The following is a 19,768-nucleotide window of genomic DNA, read 5'->3' on the forward strand; positions in this document are numbered from 1 at the left end:
ACAGGGAACAGAAGAAGGGCACAGCATAAACAAGCAGTTTAGGTTCAGGTAGATTCAGGTTCATCTATTTTTCCATCATACATAATCACACAGAATACATAACTATACCTGGCACAGAGACAAGTTTGTAGTTATAACTGTAACAGACTGAGTTGTCATTGCCAAATTCTCTGAAGATTATAAAAAAATGCCATTGAAACAGTTTCATTCGTGTTGGTACGACCAACTGGTTGCAGGCTACAGGACTTAAAAAATCTTAACAAAAGAGGCTGCAAAAGCGGGGGGTTTGGGGGGCGGCAGCCCCCAAACTGTACCTTAAAATCCCTGTACGTTTTAAGGTTCGAACTTGTGACTCAGCCTCTTTAACTCTTTAGAAAACGTAGTTTTTTTTCAAATAATTCAAGTAAAACATCTCAATACACCAATCTTAAACATACATGGCTGTCACTACGCATTCAGAAGTTCTCATGTAATACACCTAGTTCTCATGTAAAACATACCTACATAGAATTTGCAGTAAAAGGTTTTTAACCAGGTCAATTTATGCTTTTCCATCAATCATCAATAACAAGAATATACAAACATTTGATTGTTTGGTGATCACTCACCAATTACACTTACAGTTAGCGTTCAGTCGTTATTAATACTGAAGTCTTCATTAAGTTTCATTGTTAAGAGGATTTCAAACTTGTTTGTGTCATGGCAACGCCAAATGCTCGAACTTTGCTCTCTTTTCGGTGAATTCAGTCTATTGTCTATGCAGGTTATATTGAAATAAAACATTATTATGCTAATATTAACAAAAGTTTCTTCTTCAGGTTTCCACCGGTTTGGAGGTGTCGATTTCGAAGGAACATTTTTCGTTGATACGGAAATTGATGACGACTATGTTGGCTTTATCTTCAGGTATGTTTTTGCTTACACATCTCTGTGAAAATTTCTTCTTATAGATTACCAAACGACATGGTTGACGAATTTCACCAGAGAGCTTGTAGGTATTCTAACATAAATTGCATTCTAGTTGCAGCGTAATTGCCGATAGCTTCTCCGTTTTAAACAATCCTTTATGATCAATGATACGGGGATATTTACCAACATCATAGATATGGTTAAATAGGGAGTAGTTTTGACCCTCTTCTAACTTTAAAATGATTGAAAACTCTTCAAAACGGCTGGTAAAAGGTGAAGTGGAATGAATGCAAGTGTGCATGCGCAGGAATTTATTTTGGAGGGGCAGGCAAGTTCGTTAAAATAACCAAAATGAAAAACTTACATAATGTGACAAAACTTACAAAAATGTGAATGTATGAATTACAATAACTGGATAAGCCACACCTAGTTTAGCTTGATCAGTGAAAATTAGATTCTTCAGTGACTCACAAAAGCTGCTTCTACAATGATTAGTATTGATGAAAGGAGGTAAAATTGAACTTTCCGAATATATTATTAACCCCTTATGATATTGATTGTTTCCAGAAAAAAATCCTCGGTGAAAGTTACCTCACTTACCTCAATTCCATTGCCGCCATCTCTCGAACGAATTCCTTGCCAGCAGCGTTGCCTTGATCTCATGATGCCACCAAAAAACACCGGAAAAACCGCCACTAAACGGCCAAAAACAGCAACGCCCGAAAAAGGCTCTGACAGATGCGCAGTAGATGGCTGTGCATAAGATGAAAGCTCTAGAGCCATTCAGTCCGATGAATGTGACAATTGGCTTTGCGCCGAGTGCCTCTTGATTTCAAATGTGGAATATGACATTTTTACCAAAATGAATCTTAGACTGGGAAGTGTTTGGGTGTGCCCCATGTGCCGCATTGAATGAGCACCGAGACGAAATGCGGGACCTGTTTGGCTCACTCAAACAGGACGTGAGCGCGTGTTTGGACTCCGTTAGAGCCAAAATTCCAGATCTCGACGAGAGTGGCAAGACAAAAGTGTCTGTATCTGAAGCCGCGGACATAGCGGGTTGTGTTGTCGCTGAGAAATTAGAAACCGATGTTCGTAAAATTGTCAGACAAGAACAAGAGAAGTCTTAAAAAATGACAAGACAAGAAAAGTCTTAAAGTCTTCAGACAAGAAAAGTCTTAAAAAATGAGTTCAAGGTCGATGTGGACAGCATCACGAACATTCAACGCTTACCAAAAGCTTAAAACTCCGCAGATTCTAGAACCCCTGCCGCTGCGAGGCGTGATCCCATATTGTTTTCTCTTAGTTCAAGTAAGCAGAAAGCGGAAATCCTTAAGCTCTCCCGCACCAAAAAAGGCGACATAGCCTTTTACGCAGATACCTCCAAAGAGGACCGCCAGAAAAGAAAGGTTCAAGTTCAATATGGGTTTTAATTAAAAAAAAATATAAAAATACACTTAACTCAATTCCTTGTGCCATTGATGCACGTTTGGGCCCGTAAGAATTGCACACTCTAATTACAGCGTGGTCTCCTGTCTTCTCCAATTTCCACCCCGAACCTCCATCAAATAACAATAAATTTAACACAACTTCTCCTCCGCTCAAATCCCTTGAAGTATCAAACTAAAATATAATAAATAATAATAATATAAAAAAATTCTAAAAATAATAAAAATAAAATAAATCAGGTAATGAATTTTTAATCTTTTAGATATTTTTTTACATTCTTTTTGAAGGAGCAAGACCTATATGACTTCAGCTCTTGCGGAAGTGCATTCCACTCTCTAGCACACGCAATTCTAGGAGAAAATTCCAACCTAGATGTCGGTGTCGGGGGTATATAAATGCCTTATGAAGATCTTTTATCTAAACAATGGATTTGTGATACTAGTGTGAATAATCCTTTAAATGGTGATGGGAGTGTTCCTGAAAAATATTTAAAACAAAAAACGGTGCAAGATAGTCTGTAAAGTGATGCCATTGATAGTATGTTCGGTGCTGGGCCTAAAATTTGAAGTGGTTTGTTGTGAAGTGAGTTTAGTCTCTGTAAATGTGTCTTGAAATTGGATTATGAAATTAGATGAAATTAGAATACCAAACTGTAGAACAATATTGAATGTGAGGCTTGATAGCTACATTGTAAATCAGGATCAGTATTTTTTTAGGGAAATGGTGACTGAGTTTTCTGAAGATTCCAAGGTTCCTTGAAAGCTTCGTCTCGATACTTGCTATGTGGTGCCTGAACGAGAGGTTTTCGTCGATCAAAACCCCTACGTAATCGAACGTGTTCTTTTTCTGGTCTCTTGATAAGTCCACGAGAGGTTTCAATACCAATCACATCAGGAGCCAGCGAATCTATACGTGAAAAAAATAAAACAGTCGATTTGTTAATGTTAATGACTAGACGATTTGCGTCCATCCACAAGTACGTTTCTTCAAGATTGTCTTGTAGCTTCGTTTTGAGAGACTTGATGTTCCATTCTGAGCTTGCCATAAGTGAATCATCGCAAATGCCGTTAGTTCGTCCTCGGCTTCTACTATAGACCCCGGCATCGTTTGTGGGTGACATAGTTTGCAGCAATAAGGGCTACGACTTGCAGGAGTCAGTACTTGCTGAAGATCATTTACGTGAAAAAGAAATAATACCTGTCCCAATTTAGAGCCCTGTGGCACCCCGCAGTTAACTACTACATCATTTGTAAGGTCATTTCCTGTGTTTAATACAGGATGTTTGAAGATTTTCCAGGTAAGAATTAAACCAATCTAGGACTAGTGGATGAGATAAAAAGACGTGCTGCTGCTGGCGAGCGGAATCTAGGAATTAGAAACGTCATTGTTTTAAAAAAACGGGGCGCCTTCGGGATTTCCAGTCCCTGTGCAATCACAACAGATGGAGCACTAAATCTGGAACAGCCTCAAGTAAATAGTGTAAATAGGGAGCAAGAGAGCATTGGAAGTTCCACGGACTCAACAAGTTATCAAAGCGCAAAATCACTGGAATCGACCAATGACGTTTTTCTAAGTGCCAATTCGGACAGTGAAAGCGAAATCATTTCCGAAAATGAAACGCCTGAAACAGAAATTCCTGGTATTCGCAACAGTGCTACAAAGATAAATAAATCCGAAAAATCATTTCGTGTGCTTTACACAAATTCTGATACTCTTGCCCCAAAACTTGCTGAACTGAAAGCTCTTTGTTTTGATCTTAATGTGGACATTATTTGTGTTTGTGACATTGGCCCAAAAATCTCAGTGCACAAGCTGGAGGAATCTCACATTCAAATCCCTGGATTCAACTTGAGTAGCAATTTGGATAGCTCTGAATGTTGTAGAGGAGTAGCAATATACTGCAGAACTGGACTGAAAGCTAAAACTGTGAGTTACCCTCTTATTAATTCCACTAGTAGTTGGGTTGAAAATGTTTGTTTGAAACTCCATATTGGATCTGAATAATTTATGATAGGTGTAATTTACCGAAGTCCATCAGCCCCTGATCAATTTATTTCACATCTATCCATATCTAACCTGGTGTCCAGATTGAGTTCCAATGAGCACTCAACTGTCTTTATGTTTGGAGATTTTAATATGCCTGATGTTGATTGGGTTGAAGGAATAGGATGCCCCCCTGAAAGTAGCCCATCCTGTGTCACAACAAATTCCCTTTCTGACAACCTACTGATACAGATTGTAGACCAACCAACAAGATTCAGGCACCAACAACAACCCTCCTTACTTGACTTACTTATCACAAATGATCCTGAATGAGTTCTCTCTATTTCTTACCATCCTGCTCTTGGAAGCAGTGATCATGTCTGTATATTGACTGAGATACAGATAAACAACAAGAAGGAGAATATGATAAAGAAATCCTTTACGGACTATGAGCAGATAAGGCAGGACCTATCCAGGATTAAATGGGAGGATATAGTCAATAGTGGGGACATTGAGAAAAGCTGGGAAACGTTTAAGGTAACAGTCTTACATGCTGAAAAGAAAAACACCCGAGAATATTGGTGTCTACCACCTAAAACACTCCCATACCTGCCAAAAGAAGTAAAAAGAGCAATGAAGAAAAAGAAAATAGCTTGGGCCAAGTATGTAAAATGTAAATGTGATAAACACCATGACAGGTATGAGAAATGTAGAAACAGACTAAGAAATTTGACTCGGAAGGTTATGAGGGACCACGAAGATGCAATTGCAACTAACTCAAAACAGAGCCCAAAGATGTTTTGGCGTCATGTCTCTGCAGCTAACCCGTCTAGACAAGATATCCCAGATCTAATGAGAGAGGATGGTAAAAAAGCTTCAGATAAAAAAGAAAAAGCATACCTCCTGAATTTCAGTTTTAGTACCAATTTCTCTGCCCTACCCACAGCCAACACACCACCTCCTCCACCAGAACAACTAATCCCAGAACCAATGGTCAAGCCAATTATTTGTAAAGAAGACGTTAAGAAGAGGCTAAAAAAATTGAGGCTGACAAAGCTGCTAGACCCGATAACCTACGCCCAAGACTGTTAAAAGAAACTGCTGAATACTTTGCCGAACCAATTGCTATGATGTTTGAGATGTCCCTCACTTCCAAAATATTTCCAAACGATTAGAAGCAAGCCAACATCAAGCCAATACACAAGAAAGGGAGAAAGGATCTTGCTAGTAATTATCGGCCTATAAGTCTCACATCAGTTGTATTTAAAGTACTTGAGGGCATCATAAACAATGCACTGGTCTCCCACCTCGAGAAAAACCAATTACTTAGCAAAAGCTAACATGGTTTTCGAAAAGGCCACTCAATTGATACTAATCTAAATGAGTCATGCGATTTTGTGACTAGACTCTTAGATACTGGTCAGCCGGTGGATGTCATATTGTTCAACCAAGCCAAAGCCTTTGACAAAGTTCAACACCAATTACTAATTTTGAAATTAAAGGCATATGGAATGCATGAAGATATAGTAGCTTGGATAGAAGCCATTCTAACTGGCAGGAGTCAGAGGGTGTTGGTGTACAACTGCAATGGCAATGCTGTCTATTCTGAACCGCTACCAGTCACAAGTGGAGTGCCACAGATCATCCTGGAGCCTACATTATTCAGCATGTAGATCAATGACTGTACAACAAACGTGAAGAATCCTTTGACGGTATATGCTGATGACTGCAAGCTCCTAGGACTGGCCCAGAACGACCTAAATCTGTCAACTATACAAGAAGATCTGGACAGACTATCTAGATGGTCATCGGATTGGTGTCTACAGTTCAATGTAAAAGTTCTACACCTTGGACGCAATAATCAAAACTTGCATATCACATAGTAGACGCCCAGCTTGAGGCAGTCAGTGAGGAGCAGGACCTGGGGGTTATTGTTGACAATGAGCTGAAGTATTACTGCCACACACGAGCTCAAGTTGCAAAAGCAAACCAAGCCCTTGGCCTCATAAAGCGAGCATTTACCACCAGGAAGCAGGGAGTGATTACGAAACTGTACAAAGCCATGATCCGTCCTCACCTGGAATTTTGCATGACCCTAGCCTCTCCCTACTATAAGATGGATGTGAAAGTACTTGAGAGTGTCCAAAGAAGAGCAACTAAGCTCATCTACGAGGAACGTCTCACCTCACTCAAAGTCCCTACCTTAGTATACCGTAGGAAAAGAGGAGACGTAATAGCAACTCATAAGTTGCTAGAAAATGACCTATTAAGTCATGTCTTTTCCCCGTCCCTCTCAACTACCACAAGAGGACACACCAAGAAGCTGCAGGCCCCCCGTTGCATCAAGCGAGAGCGCCAACAGTTCCTCTCAGTCCGTTCCGTCCCACTCTGGAACAGCCTATCCGAAGCCACCGTCCAATCTAAAACTCTAGATGCCTTCAAGAAAGGAGTTGATCAAGACCGGGCCAACGCCGAATGGAGGCTGAACTGGGATGTCAAATCATAACCTTGAAACACCACCAGCGAGATTTCTACAGGAGGATCAACACCACCTTATCTCGCTTGACATGCGATTTAAGGTAATTTAAGGTATTAAAAATACTTGGGGATTTGGAAAAATTAATAAAACCATGAGACATCAAATGGGGCTTGTCCCCATTACCATAGCATACCACTTAACCTCTCTGTAGGTTTCTTAAATTGGAGTTTCTTCATACAGGTTCCATTGCAGCTAACCCCCCGTATAACTGAACCCCAAGCAACTGAACCACCATGCAGCTGAACCAGCATGCAATTGAACCGTCGTGTAACTGAACCCTTGCGCAACTGAAACCCATTTAACTGAGCCCTCGTGCAACTCAGCCCCGTATAACTCAACCCCGTGTAACTGAACCCCCGTGCAATTGAACCCCCGTGCAACTGAACCAACGTGCAATTGGATCACCTTTCAACTGAACCACCATGCAACTGAGCCACCGTGCAACTGAACCACCGTGCAACTGAAATTTCGTGTAACTGAACTCTTGTGCAACTCAACCACCGTACTTACATTGGGTACAACACAAGTTAGAATCTTTACATGTTCAACCTTGTTGGAATTGTTTTCTTTTTAAAGTCATAATATAGATGACTGTCAAGATGATTAATAAATAAGCTTTGTTTTGTTGTAACAAAAACAAAGAAAATCGGACGTCACAAGCTCAAAGCCAGATTTATTTCTACTTTTTTATGTCTGTTAATGGGGTTTCCCTTCGCCCTGTCACTGTCTAAGGGTCTAGGTGGTTACCCTCCCCTCCCCTCTCCCAAGTAAAAACCCTCCCCTGGAAAATACTCCCTCGCGGAAAATATGGTTTTCCAAATCGGAATGTTTTATTTGGGTTATGTTATTTTTTAGTTTAGCTGAGAAGTGCTAAGGAAAGTGGAAAAGAGGGATTTATGTGCAAGTCTTGCCCCCCCCCCCCCTCCGTGAAAAAAATTTCTTCTCATGGAAAATCCTCCAGAAACTCCCCCTCCCCTTCAGGAGACTCCCACGCGAAAAATGTCCGTAAGTTTTTCAATAACAAACACTATCTGTAAGCAATGGACAAATTACGAAACTTCAAAAGATTCTTAAACTTCTCGAATGGGGTTCTCTGATTGTTTTGTAGCTAGGAAGAGAGGGATATACCTCAAAGGGCGCATTTTAATGCCAAAACATCTCAATTCTCATTGAGCCTTCGGATAAATACAGAATTAGCTCTAGCGGAGAGACGGGAGGAGGATGGAGGTAGAAATTAGTTATAATCCCCACGCAGTTCTAGTCTTTTTTATAAGTCAAAATGACAGGATACCAACCAACCAGAAGGGGCATTTTTCGGAAGAGATTTTTCACGGGGATGTATTTTCCAGCGGGTGAGTTATTTTCCGCGAGGGGTATTTCCCGGAGGTATTTTCCACAGGAGGTGTTTTTCACGAGGGGGGGGGATGGCTGTCCTCCAATCACTTTTTACTTTTAAAAAGGCTACTCAAACTTTCAATTTCCAATAGAACAATAAAACATGATTAATAAACGTGATTAACAAAAACCCCCAGAATCCTCGAGACAGGGGCTATAGATTATTACAAGTTACCCGTTGTTGAAATTTACGGATTTTATATAAGAGATGGTCGTACAAACTTTGGAGAAGGCTCATTCGATTGGAAATTAAAATTTCAAGTTCAATTTTGAAAAATCAAAGGTAATCAGAGGACAATCAGCCTCTCCCTCTTAACTGACACCCTCCTCTCCCAAATGCATTCGATCAAAATAAAAAAAATGTTTTTTCACAATACTCTAAAGGTCCAATAACCATGCTTCTGGGGTTAACAACCCCACCAGCAGTTCCTGGAGCAAGGGCCATAATTTAAGCTAGTTACTCAATGTTAACAAGTAAGTTTTTTATGGAAAATATTTTTTTATGAAAATATTTTTTTATGAACTTGGGGGGGGGGGCTCTTTCGATTGGAAATTACCACTTTTTAGGAGGTAAAAGTGATCGAAGGGCTTCCACCCCACCCTCTCTTTTTCCCCTAATGCATCCTATCGATAACTTTGAGATGAATATTTTATTTAAAACAAATCAGAGGTTAAACGGCTACGCATTCAGGGTTCATAACCCCTAGCCCCTGGTGCAAGGGCTATAGGTTATGCAAGTTTCCTATTATTAACATACAAGGTGTTTTTTTTTTATCAAGAAGAGAGGGCATGTCTGTCCTATAAGTAAAAAAAAAAGCATGGAGCATTAAGGTCAAACCTTAGGTAAATGTCAAGAAGAATGCCAAACACAAACAAAAGACATTTTTCCTTTATTGGTTGTGAAAAGGAAATACCAGCAATATCTAAAATGGCTGATGGTATCAGCCATCACATCGTTCGGGAAATGCTTAGGAGCATCTTCAACTAAATCAAGAGGTGCTTTGTGCATCCACTTTTACAAGACGACGTATCTGCAATATGTCGAGAACAGCTGAGGGCATAAACCTGAGGTTATGAAATTTAAACTTTCTGGGCATGCTGAAAGAATGTTTAAAAAAGGCTGGAGTGCAACCAGTCCCCCTCCCAAATCCTTTTTAACTGCAATCTCCTCAAAGACATGTGATCAAAAGTCGTTATCTAGATTGACAAAGGTCAAATATTTTAAACATATGTTTACTACTTAACTAGGTAGTGTTATTAGTAAAGACGGTGGGTGTAGTGAAGATGTTAAAAGTAGAATCGCCAAGGCCCAGGGTGTTTTTCAAAAAGTTTGGAAAAATAAGACGACAAGTCTGTAAACCAAGATTAGAATACTGGAAGCTACAATCATGACAGTAATCAAGTATGGTTCTGAAGCACGGGCGCTAATAAAGACGGAGGAGGATTTGTTGTTTTCCAGGGAATGTGTCTACAGATCGTTTTGGGTGCTCGCCCGTATTGAAAAATACACGAAAAATGTGGTCCAATCCCGCTTTCTAGGGCTATATTGAGAGAAAGATTGATATGGCTAGGGCTCGTTCTGCGGATGAAGGATGACAGATTGCCAAAGATCGTTCTTGTCAGCCAATCATCTAGGGCCAAACGATAAGCAGTTCGTCCCCGAATGAGGTGGAATGAGATCGTAAGGAAAGATTAAGGAAAATCGGAACTTCCTGGGAGGGTGTAAAGAGGGAGGCTTTGAAAAGATTGGGATGGGGAGCATGCGTAGCTGTGTTGGCCTCTGGCGGCTTGGTACTGCAGTGAGTCGTTAGTAGTATGGCATCAACAATAAGACAAAAAAGCAATATCACAAGGCTAATCTAGGTTTACAACTAAGATTGGTTCCAACCCCTCCCTCTCAAACCCTCTAAAGGGCTTGATTGTCATTTTGTATTTTATGAAAAACGATGTATTTTGAAAATTGTGGTTTTATTTTTCAAAACATCGCCAAAAAAAAAACAAAAATCGCCATAATAATCAAGATTGCTGGAAAAAAGTAATGTAGACTGAGTAGACTGATTGTTTAATATATAATGGAGCTGTGAACGGAACAAACCCAGATAAGTAGCCAACTCTCTATCGTTGGCTGTAGTAAAGGGCCATAAGGCTTCGATGTATTAATTTTATTATTAATTTTTGTTTTACTAGAGTCACTTCGTATGGAAGGGGTACACATAGAGACTTCGGAGGGGGACTGATTCGATTGGAAATAGGAAGTTCTAGTGTGTGATTTGCTTGCAACAGAGACCAAACTAATACCTCTATAATTACAACACTCGCCTTTATCACTTATTTCTAACCTCAAAACCACCATATTTAATAAAACTCATTTACCACACTATCAGCACCTGTAGCGTTATTATTTTTTAGTTATTTTAGTAACTGTCACTAATTTATCATCAACAAGTAAATCTTTCTTCACTTCCATGAAGAACAAAGAAAAAAAATAACAACAATAAAAATTAAATACACACACATCCAGGATCTTTCTTCTGGCAAAAAATACAAAATTCCAGATCTTTAAAAATGGGAGCTTGAAAACAATACAGTAGGGTTCTCTCGCTGAATCTGATGGTGCAATTTCCAATAAGATTCCTTGGCTTTTGAAGGTGTTCCCCCCTTTTCGAAAATCAGCAGTTTTTTTTTCAAGCTCTTAGATTTAGATAGGTACATTAAACTTAATGAATCCTATATGTTTGGAATCAGCATTAAAAGCCAATTCTTTTAATACATTTATTGTCATAAAAATTCTGTTTTTTAGAGTTTCGGTTACTATTGGGCCGAGTCGGTCCTTATTTACAGTTCGTTACCACGAACTGTTTGATTACCTAGTTTAATTGTGAAATAGACATGTTTATATATTTAAGATGCATGGATCCATAACTAATGAAGCATGATTATTATTACAGTTATCAGGACAATTCTCAATTCTATACTGTGATGTGGAAGAAGAACACACAGACCTATTGGCAGGCAACACCTTTCCGTGCCGTGGCTGAACCTGGTATCCAACTTAAATTGGTACAATCAAATAGTGGTCCAGGCCAAATGATGAGAAATTCTCTGTGGCATACTGGAGATACTGAAAATCAGGCAAGTTTTCAGGTTTGAAGTCAAGGAGTAAATCTCCTGGCTAAGGAGTCTTAAATAAAGTATTTATAAGCGATTTTTTTTTTTGCTCCTTTCCCATACAAATCAAAATGAAAAGAACATAGGTGTAATTGTTCAAATATGGCTAATAATAACATATGAAGTAGAAACCTGTGAAAGACTAATAAAACAGGCAAAACAATAACAGAGAAAAAACATGGCAATAATGCTAAAAAAAACTATTAACAAACCAGTGGTGTTTGTCAGAACTATTTTTCAAATGCTTTCATCAATGACACCAATTGGTGGGGAAATTTTACCGTCCCCCTAGATTTCGAGAAATACACTTCTGGCAGGTTCGTTGAATAAATTAAAAACCTCCCCCCTCCTCCCTAGAATTTGAAAAATACGTTTTCCCCGCCTCTCCAACATTTCCCTGAATTGTGCCACTGGCTGTCATTAAGGATACCTTACTAAGTACAATAACTTTGCTACAAGAAATGTACATATATTAAATTCTGAAACTTACATGTTTAGCTACTACTAACAGCTCACTGATGCGCCAACCCACCTGAGGCCAAAACGGTCCTGCACACCCCTCTTACATCCTAATCTATTCAAAGCAACCTCTTGAGGTTGCAAAGCAACCTCAAGAGGGATTATATATCAATTTCTACGTATTAATTCCCCCCCTTCTTTAGAGCTACTTCTGTACTTATCCGAAGGCTTAATGGGAGTCAGGATGCTTTTGCATTAAAAAGTACCTCTAGAGACCCTCATAAAAGTACCTCATATCGAGAGAGGACTCATTCGAACAATAATGAAAGGTCTAAGTGCCCTTATAATTGACCAAACAAGTTAAAGGGCTACTAGCCCCCTCCCCATACCCATTTTCCCTTAAAGATTTCCGGGTGAAATTTTGAGATAGCCCTTTGGTGCATCGGAATTGAAAGGTCCAATATATATGTCAGGAGTGGGGAGCTGGTTGCCCTTCGATCACTTTTTACTCTTGAAAGGGGCACTAGAACTTCCTATTTCCAATAGAATCAGCCCCCTCCGAAGTCTATATGACCACCCCTTGCATACAAAGTGACTCTGGTAAAAAGAAAGAATAATAATAAGAATAATACATTGAAGCCTTAGGGCCCTTTACTACAGCCAACGCTAGAGAGTTGGCTTCTTATCTGGGTTTGTTTCGTTCTCATTTTTGCTCAGAAAATGTGATGAACTGTTTCGATCCATTCATTTTTTTTCCCATTTTTTTTTTTTTTACTGAAAAAGACTTGTTAAATCTTATTAAAAATCAGATATTTGCTCGTTTTGTTAACCTTTCAGACATATGATCAACATTTCAAGGTACTCCTTTTGTACTTTCTCTGTGGCTGCTCGATTTTGCATATGGCGAAATTTTTCGTAGGGGGGATATTTCAGGGGAAATTTTTCGCAAGGGGGGGGGGCTATCCGGGGGAAACGCCTAGCACCCGGATGGACATAATTCAAGACATGGTCCTGCAATCAAATCATTTAGTGTAGCTTTGGTATTAAGACTTGTTGGAATGATCAAAGATGTAATCTAAATTAATCTCTGTTTTTAGATTTAATTTGAATATGAACAAATTTATCAAGCAGGGATGTTGTGGAGAATAGAACCTTCTTAAAATAAGCATTAATGAAGAAGTTTCCACAAAGAGGCCAAAAAGAAAAGCAATTTTACTCAGTGATTCCAGTCCCCTAGAACTTCTTGTATCTTGTTCGTCTTCCCCCCCCCCCCCCAAAAAAAAAAAATTGAAACAGCTTCTCTGTAATCAGGTCGCCACTCACTAAAAATATAGAAACAAAACACGTAATATTTTAATAGTTAAATTAGAAAGACATTAGTTCTACATAAACTCGGGTATTCCGGGACTATTGTCATAGTGGGAAAGATCAGGTTCGAAAGTGTTGAAAAAAAAATTCAATGGTAGACTACCACTATTTTGATATTAAAAATAAATTATAGATTAGCTGGTCAGTCAGGTTTGACGAAGTTAGGCTAATGTTATTATCTAGGGAATGGAATTAACTTGGAATCCATCAGAACTTTACAAGAATGATTCATGGAAATTATCACAATCAGGCATCATTAGCCACAGTGGAAGGTCACAATTTTCGTTTTAGAACCTCAAAAACATCCATTTTTATGCTTCCAAAACTGCTCTTTTTTCTTTCTTTTTCTATTACAGGCTTAATGGCTCCATCACAGATGATGACTTGCCGCTAGCCCTGGTAGTTATCTCATTTTCTAACACTGAGGTACTTGTTATACCTTTTCTTGAACGCGTCAAGGGAAGGATTTTCCGGGATTAACTCTGCCGGCAATCTATTCCATGTGGCAACCGATCGCCGGGCAACACTAGTTTTCAGATATTCTTGGCGGGGAGTGCCCTGCTTAAGGTAGTCCTGACGAGCTGTACTTCGGAGAGTTGATTGCAAGGGCTTTGCTTTATCAGGAACGAGCTTCGATAGCTCCTCTGATGGAGGATTACACAAGTACTTATAGAAAACCGACATGGACGCCACATCGAAACGTTCCTGGATCAGCTATGGGGTTTTAGCTTTCGTGTTGCCAGAGGTTGCTGCACGCACTGTTCTATTTTGAATATATTGGAGTGGAGCGATGTGGCTTTTTGGTGCATCAGCGAAGAGAGGACATGCATATTCCATGACAGGTCTGATGCACGAATTGAAAAGTGGCAGAATAGAATCATCAGGGAGAAGACTTTTGCATCTTAGGATAACTCCTAACTTCTTGCTGCAAGAGGATCTAATTTTAATGAGATGCTCAGTCCATGAGAGATCCGAAGAGAAATTAACTCCAAGTAGGCGCAGTGCATCAACTCGCGTTATTACCTCTCCTTTGAAGACGAAATCAGGATGAGCCTTCAGCTTACGCGCCTTAGAAATTAGGAGCTCTTTCGTTTTCGATGTGTTACAAAACTTACAAGCCATGCACCTGCCCACGCCTCAATTTTTTGCAGGTCAGCCTGAAGCTTCCTTGTTGGGTTCACTGGGATATTTGTCTTTTGCGATTGATGTTTTTGTTGTTGTGTCATCCGCAAAGGTGTGAGGTTTCTTCACAAGGTTGTCCCCTGGGTCGTTTAGGTACAACAAGAAAAGAGTTGGCCCAAAAATACTTGCTTGTGGTAGGCCTACTCCTGATAAAACTGGGAGTTCTTTTGATATGAAGCCATCAAGGACAACTTGCAACGACCGTTGACGAAGAAAGTCAGCAAGCACGTCAAATAGTCGACCATGAATTCCATGGGCTTTCAGTTTACAAAGAAGTCCCTCGTGCCATACACGGTCAAAGGCTTTTGCAATGTCAAAGGAGAGAAGGCTAATATCGTGCCCCTGAGAAAGGAGCTCAGCCCACTCTTGATAATATGCAATCAGACAGTCTAACGTAGACCGTTTTTTGTGAAAACCGTATTGCGTGTCTACCAACAAAAGATGTGACTCAATGTATTGGTAAAGGGTCTTATTAATGACGCTTTCATAAACTTTACCTACCTAGGACAGCAGACTTATTGGATGATATGATCCCACATTAGTAAGGTCAGACTCTGTTTTTGGAAAAGGGACCACATGAGCAGTTTTCCAGGCTTTCGGGAATAATCCCGCTACAAAGCATTTTCTATAGAGAGAGGCGAGAGGACCAGCAAGTTCAGGTGCACATCTTTTAAGGATGAGATTGGGAATCTTATCAGGTCCTGAAGCTTTGGTGACATCCAGCTGGCACAGCCTTCTGAGCACCTTCCTAATATTTATGTTACCGCTGGTGATTTTTGCATCTGTTCGTGGCGGAAAGGGGGAAGGGGAGACTCCGTCCTCATCAAGTTAGGAGACCTTTGAAAAGGCTTGTGCAAGAGCATCTGCCTTTTCCTGGCCTGACTAGATCATCGTCCCTTCAACATGAAGCGAGGGAATTGATATTGATTAGTCTTTACGTTCTGGAACGCTCATAGTTATGTTTTATAGGGTATCTCCTTTCATTCATACTTTTCCAAAGCAAAAAATACTAATTTGAGAACTAGCATAAAGAAAAATAAAGTGTGGCAGTAAAACCTCTCTTCAGCCTTTATGTATAGAACCTTTGATATATAATGAACATTTTTCTTAGGTCTTTTAGTTTGGGTACTATGTCAGACGTTTATTATTTTTAAACATCACATATAAATATCCTGAAAATGGAGAATTTTCCATTTCAACGGAATACCCTTTCCGTCGTGTTTAGCGCAGTTTTATTGCATTTTCAAGGAAACGTGTCGCTGCTTACTTACAGGTCGTTAACATCAACTATTCGATTAACTTGCCTTATTTTACAGGTGAAACTTCTTTGGAAAGATCCCCGCAATGTCGGCTGGAAAGAAAAGGTAGCTTACCGCTGGTTGTTGCTTCACCGTCCCAAGATCGGTTTAATAAGACTCAGGATCTTTGAAGGAGAGAATATGGTAGCAGATTCTGGAAACATTTATGACGGCACGTTAAAAGGTGGAAGATTAGGAGTTTTCTGTTTCTCTCAAGAAATGATTATCTGGTCCGATTTAGTTTATAGGTGTAATGGTAAGTTACTTGTGTTTACATTCTCTACTAAGTTAAATAGTATAAAACAGGCGACCGGTTCTTAAAGACACAAAAGAGAGGTGACCAAAACATAACATCCAACATGATTTCTCTGACGTTATTATGATTTTTTTAAGGTACGCCAATCAAGACGATTATAAAACAACGCAAAAACCAGCATTTGTAAGCCTGGAATCCAAATTCTAAGCGTAGTTTTCGCTATAAACTTAAGAGGGCCTCTATCATAGTATGTCTATTTAAAAAAAACTGTGGGCTATTTTCCTCGAAAGGAAAAAATTCCATTGGATTTCTTTTTAGAAACTCACTTAAGATTACAAATGTACTTCAGATATTCTTGGAGATCTCGTTTATACAAAATTATGCATTGTCAGATTAATAACTTTATTTCCGAAACTTCTCCTGCTTGCTAGCCTAATTTCTGGATAACCAATGTATAGTTTGCCATATATTTCGACCGGAATTAGTTGAGCTCGTCCGGCAGAACATAAAATTAACATTTCGTCATTAACGAGCGGGACCCTTTTTTTTATTCTTATAATTTTTTTTCTTTTTACATTAAATTTTTAGAGACAAGTCAAAAATTTGGATTTAAAATGATGAATAGAAAAATAAAAGTCAAACGCTTCCTCTGGAAACCAATCTAAAACTTAAAGTCAGTTTACTTACTTCGACAAAAATGCCAAAAGAAGATGTGACTTAACACATAACATTTCTTCTCCTCGTGTTAGTTCTGTGGCATATTCATTTTCCCAACAGAAATTAAGTGTCCAGATAAGATGGACTGGTTTGACCATACTTTAATAAATGCAAGTGAAAAAAAAAAAAAAAGATCAGTCTCAAGGTAATTTCTTAGATGCAAGTTAATATCAAATAAAATGAACAACGCTAGATGGAAAAATGTTTCGTTATCTTGGGACTGGGTTTAAACCAATAAACACTATATAGTTCTAGAAAAAAAATTATTAACAAATGATTTCTTACCTATTTTCAGTGATACTAGAGATAACAGAACTGTTTACATCAGGGACTCGCAATCTTTTCACAGGTCCATACTTCTTTCAATACTACGATCCGACATTGCAACACCTTTAGAAAGGGTAAAGAATGTTCAAAAATACGTATTTTCCCTGAAAAAACGAATTTTTTTTTCATGTTTGGCTATCTCAGCTAATAAATGTAGGCCTATTTCAAAAAGGCAATGCTATAAATTGTCTGGAACTTCGTTTCTTTTTCATTGACAAAAGATTCATGTTTCAGGGAGCCTAGTGAGATTTTCTCCCAATTTCAATCCAAAGAAAAAAAAGACAACATTTCTCTCCAACTAGAAATGAATTCGAATTGTCAATCTATTAAGTACCACGCATATTTTAGAAGATTAGTAAGACAATCAGCAGAAGCAAACTAATTCATAAGACGTCAGTGAGAAAACTGCGGTAATTGCCACTGAAAATTTCATACTGGGATACAATACAAATTCCACGACATCTATATTTTCAAATAACAACCTTTTTATGTCTCCTTTTTTAAGATCGAGTTAACAACCTGTTCTCTGGCTGCATGTTATATGTATATTATCCATGAAACACAGTATATCTCCAAAACAGGACTGAAAAGAAGGACCGCTGAATCACCACTTATACGTTAGTTCAATCTGGACATTCGTCTCAATCTCTTTGTAACAATGAAATATAGATCAATTTTAAGGGCGAAGATTTCAGTTTCTCCAAAATGGAAACATGCAGGCAATTTGTCCTTAATGTTTTCTTCTTTCTTTCGCTGCTTAGTTTAAACTAATATAACTTCATTTCAGATGCTGTTCCTGAAGCTATCTACAGAGAACTTCCCTCGCGACTACAAAACGAAGTAGAAATAGACAGGAGTCGCTCTCCTACGCTAACTTCATAAGCCCTTAAAGTGCCTTGCCCAGTGCCACAACTCCTCAGTGCTTATTAAAGCCTAGTTTTACAATGACAATTCTCGGTTGAGGAGACGAAAATTATTGCTATGGAAAGTTAGAGTGTTTGCTTGTATATATGTATGTGAAGAGAATTGTAGTTGGAGAATTTATGGTCAAAAACTTATTCATATCATATACAAATAGTCAGACTATTCATCAAATATTTTTAGCAATTAAAAATAGCTTATTTTAGCGTAAATTTTTTAAACAAAGTTGGTTTGAAAAAAAAACAAGAAAAACAAAACAGCAGATTTTGAATATCGTCAGTTTGGACCAGCATAGTAGATTTATTTCTTCTGCACGCCCTCTTTTCTGATCCTGGCCTCTAGCCAACCCTATTTAAAATGCATAACATATTATCAAGGCCGTATCCAGGAGAGTGTTTGAGGGATTTGAGCCCCCCCCCCAAGATTTTTTCCGAGTCGTAAAAACGTAATGAAAATGCATATAAACAAATTTTTGATGCGTTTTTTAAAAAAAAAATTCGGAAACCCCCATTCGTTTTCTAGTTTAGAATTTGTTAAACAAGCTCGATGCTAACCCAGACTCGGGCTGGTTTAAACGCATCCAATGCTAATGTATCACAACATTTGCTACATGCAGAAGATTGAAGGCTTGCTACCCAACTGAGGGTTTAACAGAAAAAGAATCCAGAAGATTAAGGCTTTGATTAACTTTGCCAGTACCAACTTTTCTAAGGCTAAAGAGCGTGACCCTGACATTTATCGGGTCTGTTTTATTCTAGTAGCCCCCTGTAACTCGTGAAATCCTAAGTACACCACAGAAAACAAGTATTCAAAGTTCTAAACAAATATGTTCTTACTTATCAGAAAAATAAACCTAAGCAAGCTGAAACGCACTTGTAGGTTTGAGAATACTCTTTTCCTACTTTTCAAATTATAGTTTTATTCGTCAATTTATTCTGTCAGCTCTATACACTTGAGGGAATTAAAAAAAGACAATAGCAATAATGACAGACCAGACACATGACTAAATTCAAAAATTTATTGTAAATAAAACCAGGCTTATTCTCTCTCTTTTTTTTATTTTTACGTACGTTTGTCATAACATTTAACTATGGTTTTGTGTGCCTTGAAATTATTCATCACTGCCATTACACCTAGTGCCAATTTATAGTAGCATGCATTTAAGCTCACGGCTTTTATTGTAAACAATTTTTAAATAAAAGGCTAATCAATTACAACTTTGTTCAGCTTTCCAGGAGGAAATTCTCTATCCTTTAACTTCTTAGTCACTATACCAGTTGCTACAGTTCTATTTCCTTCTCTGATCGTAAAAGGCTGATTGACATCAAAGTACATTCGCTTTAGTAAAGTAATAAGCAACTTTGAGGTATCTCCTGGCATTACCATTCCTTTTTCAGTAAGTAAATCGTAACGAGCATCAATAGACCACGTTTGACTAAATAATGGTTGTTGATAACCTGAAAGAATGGGCCTTGCACGTCCACCTTCACCTTTTGTTAAGAAATACGCCTGAGCCTCATAATGATTTCCAGATATAGCTGAGCCAAAAGCAGCCACTAGCATTCCGCGTTGAACAATATCGATTTTTATGCCACGAAGTAGTACTCCAACATTCTCCCCGGCAGATGCCGCTGGAACTGATTTTCTAAACACCTGAATGTCTGTTAGTACAGTTTTTAAGTTTGTACCAAAACCAATTAAACTCGCTTCGCTTCCTTTCTTAATAACTCCTTTTTTGATAGTACCTATGGCAACAGTACCTCTGCCTGGAATTTGCATGGCGTTGTCAATAGGCAT

At 38.7% G+C, this 19,768-nt stretch overlaps 2 protein-coding genes across 3 annotated transcripts in view; one reads left to right on the forward strand and one right to left on the reverse strand.

The window, feature by feature from the left end:
- The window catches only part of LOC148950970 (cartilage oligomeric matrix protein-like), a 30,481-nt gene extending 12,055 nt beyond the window's left edge, over positions 1-18,426 (forward strand). The window contains exons 3-6 of the mRNA XM_089090328.1: positions 819-906; positions 11,224-11,407; positions 15,769-16,006; positions 17,838-18,426. Coding sequence (XP_088946454.1) covers positions 819-906; positions 11,224-11,407; positions 15,769-16,006; positions 17,838-17,932 — 605 coding nt within the window. The 3' untranslated portion in view covers positions 17,933-18,426. The remainder of the gene's footprint in view (positions 1-818; positions 907-11,223; positions 11,408-15,768; positions 16,007-17,837) is intronic.
- The window catches only part of LOC148950969 (zwei Ig domain protein zig-8-like), a 523,998-nt gene that overhangs the window by 63,424 nt on the left and 440,806 nt on the right, over positions 1-19,768 (reverse strand). The gene's annotated exons all lie outside the window — the stretch shown is intronic.

Source organism: Artemia sp. Qi Xiang Cuo, chromosome 6 (genome assembly GCF_049724085.1).
Source record: "Artemia sp. Qi Xiang Cuo chromosome 6, ASM4972408v1, whole genome shotgun sequence".
In the NCBI taxonomy this organism is placed as follows: Eukaryota; Metazoa; Arthropoda; class Branchiopoda; order Anostraca; family Artemiidae; genus Artemia; species Artemia sp. Qi Xiang Cuo.